At 46.8% G+C, this 27,247-nt stretch overlaps 1 protein-coding gene across 3 annotated transcripts in view; it reads left to right on the top strand.

The window, feature by feature from the left end:
* CHD7 (chromodomain helicase DNA binding protein 7) overlaps positions 1-27,247 on the top strand; it is a 179,452-nt gene that overhangs the window by 48,216 nt on the left and 103,989 nt on the right. For 2 of the 3 annotated variants that reach the window (XM_082363033.1, XM_082363032.1), the window contains exon 2: positions 13,391-15,353. In XM_082363033.1, coding sequence (XP_082219159.1) covers positions 13,563-15,353 — 1,791 coding nt within the window. In that variant the 5' untranslated portion in view covers positions 13,391-13,562. The remainder of the gene's footprint in view (positions 1-13,390; positions 15,354-27,247) is intronic. The other variant, XM_082363034.1, reaches the window with a different exon arrangement.

Here is a 27,247-nt window from a genome sequence, read left to right as displayed (position 1 = left end):
CTGCCTGTGAATTTCTTGTCATGATGACAAGTCAGCTGAGCTCTGTGTTTGCTGTGTCCCGTTCCGTAGCTACCCGAGTGGCTGTTGAGCACTTGAACATGGCTGGTGTGACAGAGGAACTGGATTTTAAATTTTTTGTAGTTGTAGTTAATTTAAATTTAAATAGCCACGTGGGGCTCCTGGATCCTGTACTGGACAACACAGGGACTGTTGGGAGGGGTGCCTGTGTGCTGCTTGCCGTGCTTATCTCCACCAAAACACTTCCCCAAGGGCAACACAATAGCTGATAGTATTGGAGGGGTCAGAAAAAATTCACAGAAAACAGGGCTTCCCTGGTGGCGCAGTGGTTGAGAGTCTGCCTGCCAATACAGGGGACATGGGTTTGAGCCCTGGTCTGGGACGATCCCACATGCTGCGGAGCAACTGGGCCCGTGAGCCACAACTACTGAGCCTGCGCGTCTGGAGCCTGTGCTCCGCAACAAGAGAGGCCGCAATAGTGAGAGGCCCGCGCACCGCGATGAAGAGTGGCTCCCGCTTGCCAGAACTAGAGAAAGCCCTCGCACAGAAACAAAGACCCAACACAGCCAAAAATAAGTAAATAAATAAATAAGTAAGTAAGCAAGTAAATCAATCAATCACAGAAAACAAACTCAAGAACTCGAAGCATTTGTATGAACACGCAACCAATTTTATAATGCAGAAAAATGATTTTACTAAAAATGATTTATCAAGAAGCAGGATTTTCAGCATGTTCACGTGGTTACTTTAAAAAAATTTATTATTATTATTTATTTATTATTTATTTCTGGCTGCATTGGGTCTTCATTGCTGTGTGTGGGCTTTCTCTAGTTGCGGTGAGCGGGGACTCCTCTTCGTTGCAGTGCGCGGGCTTCTCATTGCAGTGGCTTCTCTTGTTGTGAAGCACAGGCTCTAGGTGCGCGGGCTTCAGTAGTTGTGGCTCGCGGGCTCAGTAGTTGTGGCGCATGGGCTTAGTTGCTCCGCGGCATGTGGGATCTTCCTGGACCAGGGATCAAACCCATGTCCCCTGCATTGGCAGGCAGGTTCTTAACCACTGTGCCACCAGGGAAGCCCCCACGTGGTTACTTTTTAAATACTAGATTTACATCTGAAATTTTTAAATCGAAGCTGCGGACCAAAGGCGCCAAAGGTGAAATTAATAATCAAAATTTATATCAAACATTTTCTTTTTGAGTGCCAGATAACATTATAGTTTTTAATGGTACTTGAAATTGGATGGTTAGCAAATATTGATGGAACTTAAAATAGGTGAGAAAGCAGCGTGTAGGGAACTTTGGACTTTTTGGAGGAAAGGTGTACAACTGTAATAAGCAATAAATAGCATTTAATGCATTCCTTTCTTGGGTACACCAGAGTATAGGTAGAACATAAAGTGGGGAGAAGAGATTGCCGGGTCCTTTGGACCCTGTTGATGGGAAACGCACCAGGTCACGTTGCTCTGGAAGGTTTAGTCTGAAGGCTGGAGCAGGTCATTACACAAACAAGGAGTTGTAAAGCTAGAAGATTGTCACCAGCATGCAGTTCTCCTTTTTTTTTTTTTTTTTAAATTAATTTATTATTTATTTTTGGCTGTTGGGTCTTTGTTGCGGTGCACGAGCTTCTCATTGCGGTGGCTTCTCTTGTTGTGGAGCACGGGCTCCAGGCGTGCAGGCTTCAGTAGTTGTGGCTTGCAGGCTTAGTTGCTCTGCGGCATGTGGGATCTTCCCGGACCAGGGCTCAAAGCCATATCCCCTGCATTGGCAGGCGAGTTCTTAACCACTGTGCCACCAGGGAAGCCCCAGTTCTCCTTTTAAATGGCACAGCAGGACTTCCCTAGTGGTGCAGTGGTTAAGAATCCACCTGCCAGTGCAGGGGGACATGGGTTCGAGCCCTGGTCCCAGAAGATCCCACATGCCACGGAGCAACTAAGCCCGTGCACCTGGAGCCCGTGCTCCGCAACGAGAGAGGCCACGGTGGTGAGAAGCCCGCGCACCACAAAGAAGAGTAGCCCCCGCTCGCCTCAACTAGGGAAAGCCCGCACGTAGCGGGGAAGACCCAAAGCAGCCATAAATAAATAAATAAATAAAAATTTAAAAATAGCACAGCAGCCGTGGAGAGATGGAAGATGGCTAGTCGAGTAATTTTTAGGAGAAGTATGTGAGGCAGGTCATTACAGGAGGCTTTCAGTGATGCAGAAGAGTTTGGTGATGCAGTCAGATATGTGTTACATATATGTACGTATGTTACATAAAAGAATGTGTTACAGACCGTACTGTAGCTTTTTTGGAAACAGATTTAGGTTGTGAATTAGTTTCCGTAGAAAAATATAAAAGATATTTCATAAAGTTAGTTTTCCCCACAGCACACAGCGCATTGGGGGAAAGGCTCAGAAGATTTCCGGGCAACGAGGAAAGGGGCCAGGTTAGGGTTGAGCCTTTGCTATGGATGCAGAAAAATATACACATACAGAGTTTATGGGTAAATCTTTTATTATATGTAAATATGAATGAAGACATTTAATTTGGCTAAGAGAGATATCAGGCTTATTTAGTTGCATGAAATGGATAGTTTTAATAGTTATTTTATTGTAATAGTTTTTGATAATGGTTTTGATTGTTAAATAGTTTTAATTATGGTGGCGTTGTAGAACCCACTTGCATTCATAAGTGTACGTATGGAAAAAAGTTTCCAACTTTGTTATATGTCAGAGTGATTATGAAATAATGAATGCAAACTGTTTACTGTATATTCCAGCCTTAATTCCATTTCCTTTGTCAAATATTATTTCTTTTTTTTTTTTTTTTAATTTTTTTTTTTTATAGCTACTTTTATTTTTATTTATTTATTTATTTTTGGCTGTGCTGGGTCTTCGGTTCGTGCGAGGGCTTTCTCCAGTTGCGGCAAGTGGGGGCCACTCTTCATCGCGGTGCGGGGACCGCTCTTCATCGCGATGCGCGGGCCTTTCACTATCGCGGCCCCTCCCGTTGCGGGGCACAGGCTCCAGACGCGCAGGCTCAGTAGTTGTGGCTCACGGGCCCAGTTGCTCCGCGGCATGTGGGATCTTCCCAGACCAGGGCTCGAACCCGTGTCCCCTGCATTAGCAGGCAGATTCTCAACCACTGCGCCACCAGGGAAGCCCAAATATTATTTCTTTAAAGAGTAATTTAATACTGTAGTCACAGAGTAATTGAAATTTGTTTTCTTCCATTTTTTTGTCTATAGATTGAGCTTTTTGAGACCCTGGTCAGTTTTCCAAAATAGTTTCTCTAATACTCTTCCAAAGGCCTCCTCGACCCTCCTTAACAGTTCTGTTTCCCCCCCTTTTTTTTTTGGCCGTGCCGTGCAGATCTTAGTTCCCCCACCAGGGATGGAACCTGCGTCCCCTGCATTGGAAGCACGGAGCCCTAACCACTGGACCGCCGGGGAAGTCCCCTGTTTCACTTCTGTATTGCTCACTTCCCTGATGGAAGTTTGGATTTATATAATTCCTGTGTATTTCTCTTTTGCATGAAATATGGCATCTTAGAGCACCCTCTAGGTTGCCGTGTGACCTCTGCCCTCGGTGTCCTGTGACACTGGCCTGGCTCTGAGCTCGGGTTTATTCGTGATGGATAAGGCTCCCTTGTCATCACATGCGCTCTGCTCTCACAGGGAACACAGATAAATTATTTTCAGCTGTGGTGTTGCCGAAGGGGTTCCCACCCCCCCCCCCCTTGAAGGAAGAGAACATTGGGGGTGTGTATCAGAAGAGACTGTTTAACCACACTCTCTCTCCCTTCATTTCAAGCAAGCAGAATTGGGGTACAGTTTTAAACTCTCCCCGGACTATGAGGCCAGATCCCCCTTTCAGCTTTCCAGAACCTTTTAAAATGCAAAAGAATGTAGGAAATTGCCAGATCAGTTAGTTAATCAGTGACAGCCATAGTAAGTGCACAGAAAGCTTGGTTCTTACAGGAGCAGTTGGCTGTTCACCGCGTTTTCTTCCCCTCAGCGTGCTGCCCTTGGCGTCCTCCAGTGATGCAGGGTCGCTTCATAGGAGTCCGGGATCACCCAGGGCATCTCAGGATGGGGGTGGCCCCGGGCTGCTCCTTCCGTCCCTCCTCCTGTCCTACGCTCACTCCTTGTAGGCTTGGCCTCACCCAGATGTGTGTGCCTGCTTGTGTGTGCATGCATGGATGTGTCAAGTCAGTAGCTTGAAACAGATCTAGAGTGAGTGGGAAAATATATTTTCAAATGACTTTTTTTTTTTTTTTTTTAGTGGGTTAGTAAACGTGTGGTGTCATTCACCTTTATAGACCAGCCACGTTTTGTCTAAACTATCCCAGGATGTTTTACAATGTTAAGCAAGATACACTAGTGGTCACCACATTGTGTAAAATTTGTATTACTCTCTCCTTAGTCTGCACTATACACCTCCTTGTCAAGTGGGTTGAAGTACATTTCCAAAGTTGCATTTTTCCCAGTCCCAAATAAATTACACACAGAATTTCCATTTTCTTATTTCTGGACCTGTCTCTCTTCATTTGCTTTCCTCTTCACCTACAATAAAATTAATTAAGGTAGCATTAAAAAGATGAGGGAGAGATCCACATATTTTACATAGATGTTTACTTACATGGATATGGTAGGCGTGGCTCTGAATATAGATGATTGTCCTCATCCCTCTTCTGCCATATACTGTTGCTTATTTTAAGTGTTCCTGGAATGTGTACTGGTCTCCTGCTGGGTCACGCTGAGCTGCATATGGAAGGAGGATTGCCCTGGATCTCTTCTCCTGGTGTCTGTGGTGGGATGAGCAGGTCAGCTGTCTTCTCAGTGGGCTTAGTCTTAGGAGTTAATTTCAAGGAGTGATATTTCAGTGTTGAATTGCAGGGTGTAAAGGTTGTTCTCTGAAGGACATTGATCCTGGTGCTTTAGCGGCACAACTTACATATAGGACAGTATATGCCTTTTGACCAATTTAGGAAAAAAAAAAAAGTGCGGAGGCAGTGCGCTTAGTATAAACTGTTAGCTGAGTCCCATTTCATTAGTTGCCTTGAAAGAAAACATATGAGCCCCAGGACTCTTACGTAGGAAAAAATACCCATCTTTATCTGAAAGGCAGCTCAGAATATCCAGACTCCTCAAAGTTGTGTAGAAATAACTGAAGTATTTCTGCAAGAGACCTGTGAAATAGGGTGTTATGTAACATAGCATTAGATATTAATATTAACTGCATTTTTTTTGTCTTGCAAAAATGATTGTCAAGCAGAGGGACAGATGTATCTTTGAAATTAAACCACTTTCAGATGTCCTCTCTTTGACAAATTAAAACTTGTCACTAAGGGTTATTCCTAATTCTTTGGATGAGGTCAGTATTGTTTCTTTGTGGGTCACGAATGCCAAGACTCCCTTTCCTCAAATGTAAGATGACATACCTTTGTGTTCCTTGCTTTGTAATTCTTTGGGACCTGTTGTTGATTATTCCTTCTCACGTTAATTGAGGAGAATCGCAGCTGTAGCTCAGGAGGAGCTCAGTCTGCGAGCAGGACTTGCTAAACTTCCACGTGTGCGGGCGTCACGGGGCGCCTTGTTAATAACACGCAGACTCCGGGGCGGGAGGTTGGGTTGGGCCCAGGACCCTGCATCTCTCACCAGCTCCCGGGGGGTGCCAGTGCTTCCAGGACCCTCCTTCAAATGGCAAGGCTGCGGTCTGCAGGGAGAGAGGCAGGGAGAGAAACAAGAACAAGGTGTGCTTGGTGCTTGTGTAGCTCCTGCCCCCAGTGTGGTGGGAATACTAGGGAGGGCTTCAAAATCAGCCTGGGGTGGGGAAGGCTGAGGGTCAGGCTGCTTCCCGGGATGAGTGGTAACAAAGGAACTGAGCCCACGAGCGGGGAGGTCAGACCGCACAGCACAGCACGGCGTGGGGGTGAGGAGGCAGGTGTGGAGGTAAGGAGGGTGTGAGGAGGTGAGTGGGTGACGTGCAGTAAACTTCCAGTGCTTTGACGGACCCAGCCTGGGTGCTGGTGAAGGTTTCAGGGGCAGAGGGAAGGGAATTGGGGCATAGAGCATGGAGAGGCTGACGGGTCTCTGAATACAAAGTGCCTTGCGACCCGCTGGAGCTTTTGGCCTCCATCGTGGGAGCTAGGGAACTGCTTTAAGGATTTTAATCAGGGTGGAGAGAGGACACATTTTGTGTCTTACAAGATCATTCAATCAGCTGTGCGAGCGTGTTGAGACCGGATTCAGGAGAACCAGTCAGCCTTTAAAGTTGCGTCCTTCACGAAACCATGACGCCTGATTACATCAGAGACTATGAACTGGAGGAGGAGGAAGACTTGTGAGATATTTGGGAGGAGAATCCACAGGTTGCTCAGTGGACTGAAAATGCAGGATATCCTCACGGCTTTACTAGAACAGCAAGCTGCATGGCACAGGGGCCACGTCTGTTCGTTCAACTCTGTATACGCAGTGTCTATTAAATGCTTTATGCAGAGTTGGCCCTCATTAAATATTTTTTAAGTGAATGAATGCTGAGAAGGATTGAGGGTGGTTTTCCATCATCTGGCGGGGTGGAAGGGGTGGGTGGAGGGCGCTTAACTGCCATGGGGAATGCTGGCGGAAAGCACAGCATTGCTTTACACAACGGAAGATAGATCTCTTCGACTAACATCAGCAAAACTGGAGGCTACCTAGTGATATAAATGGAAGCTAACTATAAATGCAACTCTTATTTCCTTTTTTGGTTTTATTTTTCATGTGGTGCTTGGGACCAACATAGACCTTCTGAAGGATTTCACATCCTTTTTTGTTCTTCCTGCATCCTTTTCTTCCAGTAAAATAGAGAATGAAAATAATGCACAAAGCCACTAAAAAAAGTAATGGCCTCACTATTGCTATGTAGATTTTTTTGTTGCTAAAATTAAGCTTGCAAATACTTCATTAAAGAGCAATGGTAATATGGCGACTGTAAGTGAAAAGGAATTTGAAATTAATTATTCCTAAGTGTCTGAATTTTGTGTAGTTGAGAATCATTCCTAACATAATAAAAATTATTTATTAAGAAATAGAGCCTTTTCAGCAACTGTGAAGCTGGGGAGGTCCCAGCCGGGAGAAGGACGTCGAATCTCATTGTCCTCCCAGCCTTTTGACCCTCCCCCGAAGCCTCTCAATAAAATGGCTTGATCCCAGAAAACAAAACAAAACGAAACAAACAAACAAAAAGAAATAGAAATATATGCCGGGAGACATTACAGAAAGGAGAAATTGTATAGGTTGAAAATATAGTTAATTAACATAAAATACGGTATATGGAAAGAATACTATAAATTTCATCACAAGGGGTAGGTATGGACCTTTGAAAGAACACTAATCCCTGAGCAGGAGAAAAAAAATTTCATCAAAGAGAATTGCTACTATTTAATATGGTCTTCACCTAGGAATGTTACCTCTAGGAAGAAACCCGTAGCAGTGCCGTCCCTAGGATTTTCTGCCCTGATGGAAGGGTTCCACGGGGGCACTGTCCACACGCGCACCACAGCCGCCAGCTACACGGGTGTGTGGAGCACTTGGAATGCAGCTTGTTCGACTGAGCAACCGAAGTTAAAGTTTTATTTAATTTTAATTAAACAGCAGCACGTGGCCAGAGGCTGCCGTGTGGGACAGCACAGCCATAGCCCGGACACATGAGCGAGGAAGAAAATGTGGTCTAGCCCGGGCTGGGGGTGTCCGGGAGGGGCATCATTTGGTCCATGTGGCAGACCTGGAACTGACTGGTGATGAACTGATGCTGGTAACTTGGAGGTGCTTCCTGCCTCTCTCTCTCTGGGTCGCTGTCCGTGGGATCAATGCCTGGGCAGACCCCCCGCCCCCTTCGGCGGCTGCTAGGGGCCATGGGTGGGGAGTGCCGTCCATACGCCTCGTGGTCGAGCTGGAAGGACTCTCAGGGTGAGGAGAAGCCCAGCCAGGCGGAGCCCTTTCTCTTCTGTCCATTCCCCTCTCAGCCGTGGGTCCTTCCCCCTCGCGATGTGATTTGTAGCCTTGAGGGTCTAGAGGCATCTCCCGGGCTGCGCTGAGGGTGGGAGGTGTGCTTTCCCGCTGCTCCACACCCCCTTGGAAATGCTGGCACGGGCTCCACCGGGTCCCGAGAACCCTGATCAAGTAATGTCGCAAACCTGAGGCTCTTGGGAGGTGGAGGAGAGACAAGTAAAGAGAACAATGCAGATCGAGCTACGGAACACTAAGGTGGTCTTAGCATCTACAGGGCAGCTCCCTTTTGCTTGCCCCGTGTGTTGGATACGTATGAAAAAATGGACAGCACCTGGATGGCATTCTACTTCCACAACCGAATACAAAGTGGTTGAGCTGTAGGAAGTATTTTGCCCACGAAATGAAAGGTGTTCTGTGTTCACCCATCTCCTTTCTAGCTTTTCAGGTCACTGTGATACCAAATTAAAACTGGGCTACACAAATGCCGTCCTACTTTAGGCAGAGCACAGTAGTTAAGCATTGTTTATGTAACCTTTGGGAAGTCAGAACTTCACTTCAAAATCTTTAATATGTATTTTTGCACAACTTATTTCTTTCACCTTGGTTTGTTGTACACCCCCTGCTTTTGTCTCCAGTTTTCTGGGTGCTGTTTACTTTTTGGGGCTGCCTACTTTGCATCCTGCTTATTTCCCAAAACATTAACCAGTAGCCTCAATGTGGTGCTAATATGTGCGTGCTTCCTTAACGTTATCGATAGTATAAGTAAAAATTTTCTTAAAAGGAAACTCTCTTCTGTTGGTGGTTTCAGCAATTGTTCTAGTGACTGATCTCTGAATAAATAGGACCCCGTCTAGGCTTCACTGGTGAGTTGCCATTTCATCTATACATTTCTCTTTCGTCTCTGGAAGTTGTTCGTCATTAAAATATTTTGTTGGAGATGTTTACTGCTCTCAGTATATGAAAGGGTTTCTTCATCTGTACAGTGAAGAGGGGCTTGGATTAGGAGGTCTCCAAAGTGTTGGCCGGCTCTAAATTTTCATCATTGGTTTCACAGTGAGTCTCCACGGGGTCCACGATGCTGTGAGCTGGGGTGTCTCATGGTGCCTCTCTTCACCGCTAAACACACCCCCAAGCACCTTCTGAACTCAGAAGAGACTTGCCAGTAGGGTGCTGAGCAGAGGCATGTATTATGTCTCCGTTATAGGTGTCTATACTGTTCAATGTATAATATCACACACAGAGCACTTGTCATCATGAATTACCAAGAAATAGTTCGTAAAATGGTATCCTAAATTTTTATACCATAACCCATGAATCTTAATTTTTTTTTTTTTTTAATATTTTTTTCCCCTCTTTTCTGGGTATTTCATAATTCTTTTTTTTTTAAATTTTATTTATTTATTGATTGATTTATTTATGGCTGTGTTGGGTCTTCGTCTCTGTGCGAGGGCTTTCTCCAGCTGCGGCAAGCGGGGGCCACTCTTCATCGCAGTGCGGGGGCCTCTCACCATCGCGGCCTCTCTTGTTGCGGAGCACAGGCTCCAGACGCGCAGGCTCAGTAGTTGTGGCTCACGGGCCCATTTGCTCCGCGGCATGTGGGATCTTCCCAGACCAGGGCTCGAACCCGTGTCCCCTGCATTGGCAGGCAGATTCTCAACCACTGCGCCACCAGGGAAGCCCCCTGAATCTTAATTTTTAATTAAAAGTTTCATCATTTACAGATGACTGTAACCTCCATGAGGAAAAAAGGGAACTTTGTTTTTATTCACCGATATATCTCTGGCAGCTGTGATCAGTGCCTGGCTCATAGTAGAGGCTCAGTAAATATATTTTGATGTTTTGTTTTGTTTTTTTAATTTTTATGTATTTATTTATTTATTTTTGGCTGTGTTGGGTCTTCGTTTCTGTGCGAGGGCCTTCTCTAGCTACGGCGAGTGGGGGCCTCTCACTATCGCGGCCTCTCTTGTTGCGGAGCACAGGCTCCAGACACGCAGGCTCAGTAGTTGTGGCTCACGGGCCCAGTTGCTCCGCGGCATGTGGGATCTTCCCAGACCAGGGCTCAAACCCGCGTCCCCTGCATTAGCAGGCAGATTCTCAACCACTGCGCCACCAGGGAAGCCCAGTAAATATATTTTGAATACATAAATGCTATTTGAGATTTAACTTGATTTTCATTTAAAGCCAAATCAAATGTAAATACAACTTGAATATTTATTTCCCAAGTGATAATGATGAGAATTATTTGGTAACACTGATGACTTGCATTTCTGTCTCTTCTTTTTAATAATCTATACCTGTGCCGTCCAGTATAGTAGCCATTGCGCCCATGTGCACCTTTTTGACTTGAAATGTGGCCAGTAGGAATTGATATACTGTGAGTGTGAACTACTGGGTTTCAAAGACTCAGTACTAAAAAATGTAAACTGTCTCATCTCTATCGATTACATGTTGAAGTAATATGTAATTACTTGCATATATTGGTTTTATTTAAAAAAATAAAACCAATAAATAAATTGGTTTTATTGGTTAAATAAAAATGATTAAAATTAATTTCACTCTTTTTGGGGCTACTTTTTAAACGTGGCTACTAGAAAATTTTAGACATATACAGCTTTGATTTGATGGCTCATTGGACAGTGCTGATTTAGACACAGAAAATGTAGGCAGTGAATGTAGACAAGGGGGCAAACTCCAAAAAGGAATTTTAAATGAATATCTTTGATAGGAACAAAATTAAATGTTGCAGCTGTGACTTGGGAAAGTGGGCATTCAAATGGTCTTGATCAAATTAAAAAAGACAAAAATAAATTAATTAGATTAGCTCAGATCAGAAATATGAAATCCAGCTACCAGATGGATTCTGAGCATAGTGGCCAGCCAGAGTCTTGAGGTCAGAAAAGGGGCAGGAAGGCGGTGATGGCTGCCCCCGCAAGCGTAAGTGGTGACCGGCGACACACTAAAGCCATAGTTTTGGGACTTCTCTGCCCGGACTTCACGTGACTGTGGTCGCAGCTGTGGTGGGTGACACGTTTACTGTACCAGGTAATGCTGCCATTTTCCCTGCTGCTGGGAAATGGCCTCTTGGTGGAAGGAGCCGGGAACTGGAGACCCGAGTGTCGGGTAGGATTACTTGCAGTGAGTGCTCTGTTTCGTCCCTCCCCTGGGCCTGTAGTCAAGTTCTTTTTCCCTTTCTGCTCAGCCTTATAAAGTGAGTGCCAACTCCATGCTGCCCCTCCAGGCAGTAGGCCGAGCCGTCGCCTCCCCTCTGGGCTCCTTTCCCTCTGGAGCTGGCTGGGAACACATCCAGTCCATAGCAGTTCCTCCCGTGACACATGCTGGGCCCTGGAGGACGAAGCCACCATTATCCTATAGAGCAAGGCCACCCAGGACAGGCAACTAGACGTTACCTTCCTTCAGCTCATTGGAAAGGTTATTTTGGTAAGTGGTTAACGTCTGCACGGCTGGTTTAAGTTCTTATCAAGTCCATTCCCGTATTTATTTCCTTGAGAGCTAGAACGAGCCTTGAATAAATGAAGACTGACCACGTAGGCTTTTTAGGAGTAAATTCAATTTATAAATATCTGTTTCATTTGGCACTGGAGATTTCGACTTCTCTTTGGTTTGGGTTTTAAAGCAGCATGTCTGTAAATAAAATGGCTTTCATGCTCACCTTACTTCCACCCGCCTGACCTCTCTTTCTGGAGAAAGTAGATCAGAAAATTCATGGCAGTTAGCCGCAGAGTGAGGAGACCTTTGGCTCCGGCTGACAGCTGTCGCCTGAGCACTGCCGACCTGGAGACCCTCTCAGGTGTTCTGTCTGGGGTTCTGACAGCAAGCAGGAATGTTGTTTACATACATTTCCCGGAGGCGAAGTTCTCCCCTTGCTGGGGGCGTGGGTTCTTGGTGGGGCTGGTTGCCTCCACCCCACCCCTACCCCAGCCGTCCCCAGTCCCGCCCCAGCCGTCCCCAGTCCCGCCCCAGCCGTCCCCATTCCCGTGCTCCTGTGGACGTGTGTCCGTAGGATTTATGGCGGGGCCTGTTTGTAATATCCCTTTTGAAATTCTTCAACAAGATACTGTTTTTTTCAAGTTGGGCAGTATCACACAATGCTTCATGTGCTTATGAAAGAGGAAAAAAAATGAGTTAAATTCCAGAGATGTTTAAGATTTTGGACATTTTTCCTATGTGAATTAGTTCTTTATTAGGTCGTTGATTTAATTAGCATTCAACAAAAACACTTTCCTGTTTTGATTGTGGAAACATTCTTTAAGTTGGTTATTTTCATCTGACACAGAATCGGTTAGCAACTGTTTGCGTAAAGCGCAGAGCAGTAGTTAGTCTACACCGTGTGCTGTAAACAGGGGATGCTTAAGGGCAGGCCTGCCCCCCTTTCCACCTACCTGCTCCGGCCTGCCTTGTCCCAGAAGGGGTCAAGGCGAGGGTGAGGGCTGCATGGACATTTTGAACTTCATTCTGTTAAAAGTTTCAGTTTTGATCAGTTTGGGGGAAAGGTTTCTGCCTCTGCTGATGAAGAATGGTCATCGTCTAGAAACTGTCCGTCCAGCTAGAGTTTGTCCGAGTGGTCGCATGGCTCCTGGTCCATCCCCAGAGCCCGGGGCCCTCGGGTGGATGATGGACCCGTGATGGGACTTCCTCTGGCAGGGGGGAGGAAGGGGCGGGCGTGTGTTGCTGGAGAACGAAAGCCTGGCACGTTCCTGCCGTCAGACGGACGTAAGGAAATGATGCGTTGCCGCTCCGCTCGCCAGCGTGCCTGCCAGCGTCCTCGCCTCCGCCGCTTTCTCCTTCGACGCCTCTGTTGCGGTCCTGTAGTTGGTTGTATGTGGGCCGTAAATATCCAATTTGTACGAAATGACTGATTTTGGTATTTGTATAATCCTCTAGTCAATTTAACTAAGTTGAGCTTTTCACAGCCCTCGGTGCTGTGGCTGCTCATCTGATTACACCGCTCAGGGGAATAAGGTTAAGGGCGGGCTGTTGGTAACCAGAGCATTTCCAGGGCTTTCCTGCAGCAGATGGGCTGCTTGGCGACAGTCATACATCTGCTGGCCTGCTGTGGCAGCTGCTGCCGCTTCATGTTGTGTTCTTTTGTTCTGTTCCATCCAAGAATGGAACGCGAGGAAGTGGAGTGAATGGATTAATTTAAGGTTAAGGTTAGTGTTTTGCTTGCTTTCTAAGTAACCGATCATAATAATGCTTCTGGTAGAAGCTAATGAGTTTCTCTTAAAGTGAACTAGATTTATAAAATACAGCTCAGTGAGGGGGCTAGATCAGTATTGTCGATGGAGACCAAATTCGAATGCGTACAATGCCGGCAGTTTTTATCATTTGTTCCTAATTCTTTGTTTTCTTCCTCCCTCCTCCCCACCTCCCACTCCCCTTCTAGGACCTCTATCCAGATTTGCCTGACACTGCAGGGTCCAAGAGAATTAAAGAAATATGGAGTGACATGAAGAAGATTAGTCAAGGATTATAGGCTCTGAGGACGAACCCTCAGTGAAGTGAAGCACAGACCAGCTCCTGAGCTCTGGTCGGGAGGAGCCGCGTGTTGGGAGAAGATGGCGGACCCAGGAATGATGAGTCTTTTCGGCGAGGATGGGAATATTTTCAGCGAAGGCCTCGAGAGCCTGGGAGAATGTGGTTACCCTGAAAATCCCGTGAATCCCATGGGCCAGCAGATGCCGATAGACCAAGGCTTTGCCTCCTTACAGCCATCCCTCCACCATCCCTCCACGAATCAGAATCAAACCAAGTTGACCCACTTCGATCACTATAATCAGTACGAGCAGCAAAAGATGCATCTGATGGACCAGCCGAACAGAATGATGAGCAGTGCCCCTGGGAACGGACTGGCGTCTCCCCACTCGCAGTACCACACCCCGCCCGTCCCCCAGGTCCCCCACGGGGCCGGCGGCGGGGGCGGCGGCGGGGGCGGCGGCGGCCAGATGGGTGTCTACCCCGGCCTGCCGAACGAGCGGCACGGGGGGCAGTCTTTCGTGGACGGCGGCTCCATGTGGGCCCCCCGGGCCGTGCAGGTGCCGGACCAGATCCGAGCCCCCTACCAGCCGCCGCCGCCGCCGCAGCCCCAGGCGGCCCCGTCGGGCCCCCCCGCGCAGGGTCACCCCCCGCACCTGCAGCAGCTGGGCGGCTACATGGCGCGCGGGGACTTCTCCATGCAGCAGCACGGGCAGCCGCAGCCGAGGATGGGCCAGTTCCCCCCGGGCCAGGAGGGCCTCGGTCAGGGAGGCCCCTTCATCGCCGGCCCCGGCCACCTGTCGCACGTGCCCCCGCAGAGCCCCGGGGTGGCGCCGAGCCTGCGCCACGCGGTGCAGCCCTTCCACCACCACCCCCCCGCCGCTCTCCACGGGGAGCCCGTCGCCCACAGCCCCCGGTTCTCCCCCAACCCTCCCCCGCAAGGGGCCGTGAGGCCGCAGACCCTTACCTTTAGCTCTCGGAGCCAGACGGTCCCGTCACCTACTATAAACAACTCAGGGCAGTATTCTCGCTATCCTTACAGTAACCTAAATCAGGGATTAGTTAACAATACAGGGATGAATCAGAATCTAGGCCTTACAAATAATACTCCAATGAACCAGTCCGTCCCAAGATACCCCAACGCTGTAGGGTTCCCGTCGAACAGTGGTCAAGGACTCATGCACCAGCAGCCCATCCACCCCAGCGGCTCACTTAACCAAATGAACACGCAAACTATGCATCCTTCGCAGCCTCAGGGAACTTACGCCTCTCCGCCTCCCATGTCACCCATGAAAGCAATGAGTAACCCGGCGGGCACTCCTCCTCCGCAAGTCCGGCCCGGAAGTGCCGGCATCCCGATGGAAGTCGGCAGTTACCCAAATATGCCTCACCCGCAGCCGTCTCACCAGCCCCCTGGCGCCATGGGGATCGGACAGAGGAACATGGGCCCCAGGAACATGCAACCGTCCCGTCCGTTTATGGGCATGTCCCCGGCGCCGAGGGAGCTGGCCGGGCACCTGAGACCCAACGGTTGTCCCGGCGTCGGCCTCACAGACCCGCAGGCGATCCAGGACCGGCTGCTCCCCGGCCAGCAGCACCCCGGGCAGCCGCCGGCCTTCCAGCAGTTGCCAACCTGCCCTCCGCTGCAGCCCCACCCGGGCCTGCACCACCAGGCTTCGCCCCCGCCCTCGCACCACCAGCCTTGGGCACAGCTCCACCCCTCGCCCCAGAGCGCCCCGCAGAAAGTGCCTGTGCCGCAGGTAAGGGGGCGTGGCCCTGCCCGCCCTGCCGCGTGGGGCGCGGGCGCGCGGAGCTTGCCTCCGTCTCAGCCTCGCCAGACGCTGCTTCGTCCCGAGGTCCTTGAGTTCTGCCTTGTAAGCTGCTCGAGCATCTCGCTTGTTTTGTTACTCTCTCTCTCTTTTTTTTTTTTTTTTACTCTGTCACTGTTGGCTTGTGCATTTATTCACTTTTTCAAAAAGTCGTGACTCCTCCCGTCGCAGGGGTTGTGCTGGAGCTGAGGGTGCGTAGAAAACTAAGCCTGGGTCCTGCCTGCAAGGAGCTCTGCCCTCACTGCCAGCGGTGAGACGGGCATTGGACCTAAACGGTTTTTTCCTTCCCTTTATTCTTCTATGCCGTGCTTTCTCTCTCTCCCTCCCTCCTTCTCTCTCTTTCTCTCTCTCTGATTTAGAAATACACCGAAAGTTGGTTTCCAGCAACGTCTTATATTTTTGTGATAGCCCCTCCCACCTCTTTTAGAAAATTATTATTTTTCCCTTGGGAAGCTACAAAATATGTTCCTCTGTAATACTTATTGGACCAGTTGTTGAATGTTAGTGTGAACTTAACTTGCACACTGTAGAAAGTCACAGTAAATGATAATCCACCAAAAGCGGTCTCGAAGAGATTTGGGTACCTAGTACTAAAAGCAGAAGTCTTCCTTTTCGTATGCTGGGATTTTTATCCTACAGAATTTATAAGCAGACAGATTAAGGTTTGAAGCTCTAGTATTCCCATACACATCTTTCCATTATAAATGTTGGCGTTTGTGCTCTAGCTCCAGGAAAAATAACGTCTGTATGTCTAGATTATTCAGAGTGCTATTCAGAAATAGGCATTGATCTTCCACTACGATTGCAGCCCTGAACATGGATGGCACAGTGTGATCTTTAGAGCTGTAAGGCACAGTGCTTGTTCTTAATGAACTTGTAATCAATTTGGGGAAACATGACCAATACGTGGAAGTACAAAGTGTAGTAAAAGACCATGCATGATTATGTGACAAGTGTTCAGAGAGAGAGGCAGTACCTGTGGGTGAGGGTGCTTGGAATTTGGCTAGGACGTAGCCAGGGATGTGAACCGAGGATGGCATTTCAGGTTGGCGGATGGCTCCTTAGAGGGGGCACGGGACGCTGAATTCTCTGCAGGGCAGGGCCGGGTGGTAGAGGTCTGATCTTCTGTTGTAAAGAATTTGGACTTCACTGGGGAGCCAGTGATATCAAACTAGACAGTGCGCGGGGATAGCCGGGGAACCAGAAGATGAGCTCTGAGCCTGTGGTCCAGGCCTGTGAGGACAGTTTGGTCCAGGGACCAGGGACTGGGGAATGGGAACAGAAGGGAATGAAGCTACGTGCAAGTAAAAGGGTCGGGTCAGGAAACAAAGCCCTCTGGGGCATCCCGGGTGGAGAGGCATTTAGATTGGAGACTCAGAAGCTTCAGCCTTGGTGGGACTGGGGAAGTGGAGGCCAGGAAGGTCTCCTGGGGACCTCAGGACACAGGACTCGTTGGGGTTTCGGGAAGGCTGCCCTCACAGGTCCGGCACACTTGGAGATTCTCAGGAGGAGCCCCGAGGTCAGCGGGGACCACGTGGGCCTCAGCCACCGGGCCTGCGCTGCCCGGGAGAGAGCCGCTTCCCTCCTGGGGAGCCTCACCTGCAGTGATGGGAGCGGGCTCCCGAGACCGTGGACAGTGTGGAGGGGGGTGAGAAAGGGCGTCTACCAGCTGCTGGGGCCTCGGCCCACCTGGATGGCTCCTAGGGCAGAAATGCACATGACTTAGTTTCCAGGGGTTATTCTTTTCTTGCTCCTTGGAAGTTTCTTCCTAAACATGGGATCTGTTCAGAGCAGTGGTCCTCAGACTTATGGTCCCAGCATCTTCTCTCCTCCCTGGAGGGCAAGCACAGTTTGAAGGCGATCCCCTGTGACTATAATCCCATCCCTGGTTGGGAATCGCTGGTCTCCTCCAGCGTTTCTCAGTTTTAAGAGCACAGATTTCTCAACGGGTGTTTCAGAGGACACGTATGAGTAGGTGGACCCTGGGTCCCTGAGCGCTGGGAGACACCAAGTGCATTTCCCTTTTTCTCCAGCTCCATCTTCTCGAGTGTGCCATCATAGACACGCTTGGAATGGTTTAAGGGGTGCAAACAAGTACACTTGAGGTATCTTTATTATATAAGTTCAGTTGCGTGTTTTAAACATTTCGCACGGTATTTGCTTTCTTATTTCTGCTCAACTTTGCATCCGCTTCAGCTTTTGAAGCCCTCAGTTCTGCACATCATACTAGGGAGGTATAAAGTCTTGAGAAGAGCACAGACTTTGAAATCAGCAAAGTGTTTGAATTCCAGGTCTGCTACTTACTAGCTTGGTGGCTTCAGGCAGCTTGACCTCTCTGAACCTCAGATTTGTCATCAGTACAACAGGAAAAATAGAACCCATCTCAAAAGGTGTTGAGATTAATTAGGGTAATATACTCACGTCAAGTGAGTGTGATCTCTAGCCTGTGGTGCATACTTAAGTGTGAATTCTCCTCTAGGTTTTAGTTTCTGATCTCCTGCAATGCGAACCTTACTTTATAATTCATGTCATTTCAGATGTACTAAATACAATGTAAAATTACTTTTATTTTTAAGGAACAGGTTACATATTATGAAATATAGCCTTAGTTATGACACATTAAATTTGACTTGTGGAAATATTACCTGCCTTTTTGCCCGTGTTGCTGGGTGTGGTGAGAATAATGAGGTAGGTTCAACATGCTGTCACAGAATCCTAAACACCTCGCTTTCCCTGGGACTGACTCACATTCTACTGTAGCAGATAATCTATTATTATTATTGTTTTGCTTTAGAACTACTAAAATTATTTTGCATTTCATGTATGACCGGATGGTGGTTTGAAACCATGCTGTGTAGCAGGGAAATTACCAGATTAAGTTGAAATATTGATGTAATTTGCTGAATTATCACATTCAGAGAGGCTTATTGACTTTTTTATCTTGAGTTTTTTACTTTTAAAAAAGTAGAAGTTACGCTTTTTAGATGTTTCATGGGTAGTGAACAGATATTTTCTAAATTCTATCGCATGTTAAAGTATCTTTGAAGATAAGTTTAACTTTATATTAAAGAGTCAGCAAAGGAAAATATTAGAACCAAGGCCAGAGTTCATCAGGCCATATGTTCATTGTCGGGACACAGTCTTTAATGGAAGCTCCAGACTAGCCTGATGATTTGATAAAACTTTACAGGGAAAGAGAAAACCTAGCTTCTATTTCCGCAGCTGATTAGGATAGTGGTTTCCCTTTTCATTCTCAGACCTGTTTTTCTATCCATCCATCCATCCATCCATCCATCATTAAATAATTTATTTATATTTTAATTTTTTCTTCCAGTTTTACTGAGATATAGTCAACCTACAGCCCTGTATAAAGTGTATAAGGGCTACAGCATAATGATTTGATTTACATACATCATGAAGTGATTGTCACAGTAAGTTTAGTGAACACCCATCATCTAAGCACAAAATGAAAGAAACAGAAAAAAACATTTCTTGTGATGAGAACTCTTAGGATCTCCTCTCTTAACAGCTTTTGTATGTAACATACAGCAGTGTTCGTTATACTTACTATGCTGCACGCTCCATCCCTGGTACTTACTTATCTTACAACTGGAAGTCTGTACCTTTTGACCACCTTCCTCCAGTTCGCTCTCCGCCAGCCCCTGCCTCTGGTAATCACAGATCTCATCTCTTTTTCTGTGAATTTTTTTGTTTGTATTTGAAGTATAATTGACCTACAACACTGTGTTAGTTCCTGTTATACAACACAGCGCTTTGATATTTCTATACCTTTCAAACTGGTCACCACAGTGAGTCTAGTTACGATATGTCACCATACAAAGATATTACATAATTGTGGACTCCATTCCCCAGACTGTACATTTCACACCTGTGACTCATTTGTCTTGTAACTGAAAGTTTGTACCTCTTAACCTCCCTCACCTATTTCTCTTCCCCTCAACCCCCTCCCCTCCAGCAAACACCTGTTTGTTCTCTGTATCTGTGACCCTGTTTCTGTTTAGTTATGTTTGTTCACTTGTCTTACTTTTCTAGATCCCACATGTAAGTGGAGTCATACAGTATTTGTCTTTCTCTGCATCTCAGACCCTTTTATGCTCCTAAAAATTACTGGTGGCTCCAAAGATCCTTTGTTCATGTGGACTTTATGTGTTGGTATCTGTTGTCTTAGAAGTTTAAACTGAGGACAGTTTGAAATATTTGTTACTCATTTTTAAAATCAGTAAAAATAATAAACCATTATGCATTAACATACATCACATTTTTAACTGAAAAGCAGCTGTTTTCTAAGACAACAAAACATTAACGGCGTCGTTTTGCATTTTCCGAAATGTTGGATTCTAATAGCCGCTTCTGCGTGCAGTCTGCAGGAGCCTCTGGCCAAGCCCGTGCACGCCTGGAGAGAAGGAGAGTGAGAGGCGGAGAACATCTCAGGGTCCTTATGAAAAACGGTTCTGACCTCGCAGGCCCCGCACTCTGAGAGCCACCGGTGTGGAGGCAGGAGCGTAGGTCTCGGAACCTGCAGTTCCTGAGCCGGAGAACCAGCAGCTGATTTCTCACCCCACGACCTCGGGCAGGTTCCTTAACCTCAGGGCCCTGGCTGCATTCTCTCCAAAATGAGGGGCGATACACCTTCCTGGTTAGAGGCATAGAGAGATTAGCAATAACGTCTCTCAGAATTTAACATGATGTCAGACACGCGGTGGGCACTCAAAAATGATCCATTATCATCGGGCAGATGTTTACAGTTGCTTGTCGCAGAGTTTAGGAAATAATCTCAAGCACTTGTTCCAGTGTTAAGTACGGGCAGAGTTGTTGCACTTCCTTCCCTTGGCTTCTGGGAGCAGTTAGCAGACATTGGGGCTCCGCGTCCTGCTCCCTGGGAGAGAGGAAGGGCCGGTCGGGGCGGAGGTGGTGCAGGCAGCCCCTGGAAGGGGCAACACGGAGGTGAGCTCGTGTGCTTGGGGGCAGTGTCTGGTCCAGCCTTAGGAGGGCGAGGCGGGGGCAGGCGATATAGCTCTGCTGAGCTGGGAAGCGTCAGTTGAGTTGAGAGGAGAATGCACAAAGGTGGGGGAGGAGAGAGTTTAAGGCTTGGCAACCATGAGGGTGAAGAGAGTGTGCCTGTGTCCCTGCGTGTCCCTCAGCGTCACTGGCATGGGGGGCTGGGGCCTGGGGGGCCCCTCTGCAAGACGCTCCTGCAAGGACGTGGAGGGACGAGGCACCATCCTCAGGAGCAGGAAGAGAGCAGAGAACGGAGACAGGTGGACGCCAGCGAGGACCACCTGGAAGGAGAGCTCAACACGTCGTTTTGTTTGTTTGAAGAGCTTGTCTAAGAAAGACTGGTTACGTGGGTTGTCCTTCGAGGTTACAGGGGAATTTCTGAGTTGCTGAATAACTCATCCTGCTCAAGTCTACACAGGTGTAGGTAGATTCATGGATTACGCTCTCAGATGGGCAGATCCTGGTGGGATTTTTAGGATCTGCAGTATTGTGTCCTTGGATTAAGTGTATTTGGGGTGTATTTGTGCTCCTCTCATTAATTTGGTCCTGAAATACAGTCATGGTGAAGCAGGACAGAAGCAGAAAGCGTTTACGAAGGGCCACTAAGATTGAGGTGATGGGTAGTAATTTCTGTGTCCTAATTTTCCCCTGGGAGATTAAAATAAAACAGATCCAGAAGAATCAGTGGTGCAACTTTTCCAGTCCTCTGTCTTTCTGTGATGTGTTACGAATATCGTGAAAAAATAGCCTTTCTGGGAAAACCTTTTCCTGGTAAATCTCAAGTAGAGAAGTCCTCTCGGTTCACCCGGTAAATACAGAATTGCAGACACGAGCAGAGTAACTGGCAACTACTGAATACATTTTTATGGAAAAAATAGGCACGCATCTTACGCCTCACTTATGCAAACCGTGCTCAGAAGTAGAGAAAAGGGCCTTTTGAATCGAGAGTAGATGTCTCTCTCTGAATACTGCTCGGGACAGACTTATACTTTCACACCCCTCAAGACGTCTGGTGGAGATGGGGAAACGGATCATCTCTGAAGAAAACCCAGTGTGGACCTAAGCGGCTCCCAGGGGCTGTGGCGAGTGTGCCCACGTTCAGGGACAGGCACCCACGGTTAGACCTGGTGGGAGCAGCTTCCCTGCTCCCCCACGTGCCAGTCTTCAGGGCATCGTGGGTTACGGCCGCCTGTCCCTCCCCGATTGCTCTCGCCTTCCCTGGTCCATGAGGCGGTCCCAGAGCCTCCTGTTTTTCACGAAGACTGAAGATGTCTCTTCTGACCACCTCTGTTCATGTATATTACCGCTCAGTGAGCACCGCCCTGCATTTCCCTCGAGCATGGCTGGTTTATCCAGAGGGCAGCGTTTCGGTGGGTTAAAATGGAAAATGCCAAGTGTGGACTTAGAGCAAAGGAAAGCAGTCTACTCCATCTGTCCTTTCACCCCACAGTCTGAAAGCATGAAATGAGCCGAATACTAAATGCTAGCCTTGCGTCTGAGTGGCTTTTATTTTGTAAAAGGGTATTGTTTCCTGTGACTGTCAAAAAATGTTGTAGGTAGTAAGAAGTTCGTTTTTAAATTTACTTTCAAAGCCTGCATATTAACCATCTGCTAGGTGTCCCAAGTAGCCAGTGGGTTTTCTTAACTTTTAAGAAGCCACTTTTAGATACTGCTTTTTAATCTTGTAACTTGGTTGCCTTCCTTCAGCTCCATGAAAGAAACATTTATCGAGTGCCTGTTATGTGCCATGCACTGTGTTAAGGACAGAGATTGGCGGTGTGATGGAAGGTGGGGAGGAGGTCAAGGCCGTCACTGAGACGGACAGGGAATTTTGTTATTTAGGTATGACCTGGCCCTCATTTCTTTGTGTACCTACTATGTTGCAGACCAGTGCTGTCCAACTGAAATATAGTGGGAGCAGTGAATGCAACGCACGAGTGTTATTGTAAATTTTCTAGTAGCCACATTAAAAAAAAAGGAAACTACACATTAGCATCGTATATTTAATTAACCAACTATATCCAGGATATTCCAACACACAATCAGAATAAAAAGACATTTTACACAGCTGCTTGAGATCCGGTGTGTACTCACAGGCAGAGCCCATCTGCATTTGTATCTGCATAAGGCAAGCCAGTAGCCCCATGTGGCTGGTGGCTGCCGTATTGGACAGTGCAGAGCTACACTCTTTCCGTAGCCGTTGCTTCCAATTCTTTTGGAAAACAAGTCGGAGTGTAAGCAAGACTAATGCACATATAAATAAATTTAAAATTGTTTCGTCTAATGACAACGGTCGACCTCCAGCACAGGTGTTAGCACCCTCATTGTAAGGTTGGGAAATCAGTAGCATTTTTTAATATATGAACAATACGTGTATTGTTGGAGGGGTGTGTGCGTGTGTAGTATCAGTATCAGTTCCTGAAAAGATAGATTATCAAAGTGAAATTTCATTTGTTTAGATTCCAAAGAAGGCTGTCTTTCTATTTTCTTGTGGGGAGAAAAATAACATTCTTCTCAGAAAGGTGGATTACAGCCATTTTCAAGATTTTAGTTTCAAGTGGTGTTTGGATACTTTTAGTAGTTATTTACCCCCTCGCCACCCCGCCCAGCTCAACCTTTCTTTGCCCCTCTGTCTCTGATGCTTGTTTCTTTATGAGATGGATCCTCCAAGGATGAGGGAGAAAGCCTTCATTTTCACTCTTACACATGCACTGCCACGTGCCCCTGCCGGCCCCCTCCACTCTTTTTCCTTTCACCTGTTTATTCTCTGCTGTTTTTTCTTCTTCGTTTTATCAGTCGTTCAGAAAGGCAGTCTCTGGCACTGCAGAGCGATAATTGGCCGGGGGAGGAGAATTGGGAGAAGGCTCAGGGGGACAGTTAAGGGAAAAGCATCGCTGGGCCTAACTTGGAGAATTTATCTTAATCTTGCTATCTAATATTAGTCTCCATTCTCTGTAGTTACAGCTGTCAGTCTGTAGATAATCTCTGAGTAACCACGGGGAGATGGCCTTCATTCTTCCTTTGTTACTGAGTACAGCTCTTTATCAGAGAAGGAAGTCAGTAGCAAACTTGTGCTTGTGCTTTTGCCTTGCAAAACCTTAGTAGGTGATGATGCATCACCACAAGTGAGGTTTCAATTTTTCTTCACTTAGTGTAAAAAACATAGACCTTCTAGGGGCTGGGCCACGGCACTGGGTCAAGGTACTAGTGGAGAACTTAAACGAAGTTGGCAAAAGGCCAAGAAATTGGCACCATCTTAAAAAGTCAAAAGTCAACATAGATACAGAGGCGCTTGTGATTCTGCTTGCTTGTGTCCTGGTCTGGATTGAATGATGAAAGAGATGGTCTGGGAAGACTGGGCGGGATTTCCTTAATTCTTCTTTCAATGATTGAATCAAAATCAGCACCCAGGAAGTTATTTGAAGGAAACACGCCATTTTGATGCCCATTCATGAAGAGCATGATGTTTCTCATCTGCTTTATAGCGTTTTTGGTCTGTTCTCTGCTGCCTTCTGTGTTTAGTTTAACTCTAGATAATTCTGTACCACAGATTTCAGGAGAATTCTCAGACTTGAACGCTAACTGGGTGAAAGCAAAAACAGTTGTTTTAAGTTGTAAGTAAGAGGTATTAATCTCAAGAGCATTTTTGTTTTGTTTGTTTGCTTTGGCTGTGGGCATGAAGAGTTGGAGAATATTGAAGGCAGTGCAAGTGGTGATGTTGGAAAAGCCTTGTTAAGAGTTTCTCCAGTGATGTTAGCTTGTGCTTTCCTGCCTTGTCATGGGCTGGCTGGACAGGTGCGCAGCCTTAGCGGAAGAATCCCGCCCTCGCCCATTGGTGGGCTGTGAAGCCCCTGCCTCTTGCTTATCGTAGGGGGTCAGGAGCATCTCAGGGTGGATCTCCCTGAGATGCTAGCGAACAGGCAAGGACTTTCAGATCATCCTTTTTCCAAAACTTTAATAAAGTTATATTTCTGGATGTACTTTTATTAAATGAAGGGGCAAGGGAACCCTCTTGCACTGTTGGTGGGAATGTAAATTGATACAGCCACTATGGAGAACAGTATGGAGGCTCCTTAAAAAACTAAAAACAGAATTACCTTATGACCCAGCATTCCCACTACTGGGCATATACCCAGAGAAAACCGTAATTCAAAAAGAGACATGTGCCCCAGTGTTCATTGCAGCACTATTTACAATAGCCAGGTCATGGAAGCAACCTAAATGCCCATCAACAGACGAATGGATAGAGAAGATGTGGTACATATATACAATGGAATATTACTCAGCCATTAAAAGGAACGCAGTTGGGTCATTTGTAGAGATGTGGATGGATCTAGAGACCGTCATACAGAGTGAAGTAAGTCAGAAAGAGAAAAACAAATATCGTATATTAACGCGTATATGTGGAATCTAGAAAAATGGTACAGATGAATCGGTTTGCAGGACAGAAATAGAGACACAGATGTAGAGAACAAACATATGGACACCAAGGGGGGAAAATGGCGGGGGGGGGGCTGGTGGTGGGATGAATTGGGAGATTGGGATTGACATATATATACTAATATGTATAAAGTAGATGACTAATAAGAACCTGCTGTATAAAAAAATAAATAAAAATAAAATAAAAATAATGAAGGGGCAGTATATAGACTTAAAGTTCTCTTTTTTAAAATATTTATTTTATTTTATTTATTTATTTGGTTGCAACGGATCTTAATTGCAGCAGGCGGGCTCCTTAGTTGTGGCATGTGAACTCTTAGTTGCGGCATGTGGGATCTAGTTCCCTGACCAGAGATCGGACCCGGGCCCCCTGCATTGGGAGTGTGGAGTCTTAGCCACTGTGCCACCAGGGAAGTCCTAGACTTAGAGTTCTTACTGAATTTGGTAATACTTGAAATTAAAGTTCAATTTTTAGATCACGCCTCTAGATAGACTCTTACAGTGTGAACATTCTCTGTAACTTAGAGAAACATCGTATACAATTGTGGGATCATTCAGAGTTGTGATGTGTTTGTTTTCACTGTTAATGTTGAAAACACCTCAAAATGTCAGCATGAACCGACGGTCAAACTTTAATACCACCATGGAGGTGGCTAGAAATAGACAGTGGGGACTTACGGAGAATTTACCTTAACCTTGACATTTGGCTGTTACTCTCCCTTCTCTGGAGTTGCAGCTGTAAATCTCCAGGTGGTCTGTGAGTAGCCATGGGACGCCGTGGCACTGGGGCAATGACCTAGCGTGATGCGCTAGCGTTGGCTTTGACTCGGCCCACTCACGACTAAGCTAACTCCGCTTCTGGCGGCTCTGACACTGCAAGGACATTTTCACAAAGGAAAGCTGATGAAACACATGGAGGCACACCATGGATTAACGGAGATAAGTGAGAGTTCTTCAGGGAAAAAGTTGGATGATTTGGTGAAAAGTTAGGTAGTGGTTTTTTTTTTTTTTTTTTTTTTTTTTTTAATACACTACTTTTTTGTTGTTGTTTTTTTTTTTTTTAAATTTTTATTTATTTATGGCTGTGTTGGGTCTTCATTTCTGTGCGAAGGCTTCCTCTAGTTGAGGCCAGTGGGGGCCACTCTTCATCGCGGTGCGCGGGCCTCTCACTGTCGTGGCCTCTCTTGTTGTGGAGCACAGGCTCCAGACGTGCAGGCTCAGTAGTTGTGGCTCACGGGCTTAGTTGCTCCGCGGCATGTGGGACCTTCCCAGACCAGGGCTCGAACCCGTGTCCCCTGCATTAGCAGGCAGATTCTCCACCACTGCGCCACCAGGGAAGCCCTAGGTAGTGTTTTATTTTTACAGTTCTCTGAATATCTGATACCCTTTTCGCTTTAACTGTCGTCCCCCAACCTCTGGGGATGTTAACGGAGCGTCCCCGTCCTTCCCGCTGGGGTCAGAGGCCGCAGTGGCTCGTGTGCTCTGTGTCTTCAATCACTCAACTTCTGACTCAGCCAGGCGTCCCTCGTACTTTGAAACGATGGTAGAAGACTTAGCTTAAGGCAGGAAATATTCCAGGGTCTGATTTTGGAAAAGATCTAGTCCTTAGAGCAGAGCTTAAAGCTCACAGCTTTAGTTTTTGCAAGGAAGTTAAAAAATCAATATTTTCATATAAGTAAGGTCTCTAAGCTAGGGTGTCATTGGTGAAGGAAAAAAAAAAAGGAAGAAACTAGTCATTTATGGAGTAAAAATGAGCCAAATTATAAGATCGGTTTTAACGTTTCCCTCGTTGCAGACTTGAGTGGAAATCCTTTCAATGCTGTGCCGCGTTAGATGCTAGCATAATAATTCATATTAAATATAAATATAGTTCCAAGAATAAGTTAATGGGAAGAGGTGTCCGTTTACTTGTTTCATTTAGAGTTTCTCTCCTCATTGTTTAGACGCCTCACGCCTGCTCTTGGGTCCGGTGGCCTCACTGGGCTCTGTGCGTCCCTGCTGGCGGGAGGTAGCTGAGGGGACACGGGCGCGTGCAGAGCCATGGAGACCGTGGGTTTTAGGGCACAGGAGCTGCATTGGAGTCTCGCTCTTCCAGTGTTTTGCTTGGCAAAAATTTTGACTTGCTAAAAAAATTGGATACGTCCCTAAACCTTAGTTTGCTGAGGATAATACTTGTACCAATTGCACAAGGTTCTTACGAGGATTAAAGGAGGTGAAGTTTGGCTGCAAAGTTTTAGCACAGTGCAGGACACGCAGTAAGTCCTCAGGGAGTGTTAACTGTTTTATTATAACTTTTGTAAATGCGGTTGTTGAAATGAGCTCTTGGAATTTTTCTCCCCTTTTCTACTCTTCACCATAAAGTAGAAAAATGTTCCCTTGTTGTGTAAAATAGAACATCTTTATTTCAGTGCCCTAAAAACCGATGTATCAGATTCTCCGTTGGGCAAACACAAATTCATAATAGTTTTAAAGGGGGGGGC

The sequence above is a fragment of the Balaenoptera borealis genome (genome assembly GCF_965194805.1).
Source record: "Balaenoptera borealis genome assembly, chromosome: 17".
Taxonomy (NCBI): Eukaryota; Metazoa; Chordata; class Mammalia; order Artiodactyla; family Balaenopteridae; genus Balaenoptera; species Balaenoptera borealis.
This window is presented reverse-complemented; position numbering and strand designations above follow the sequence as displayed.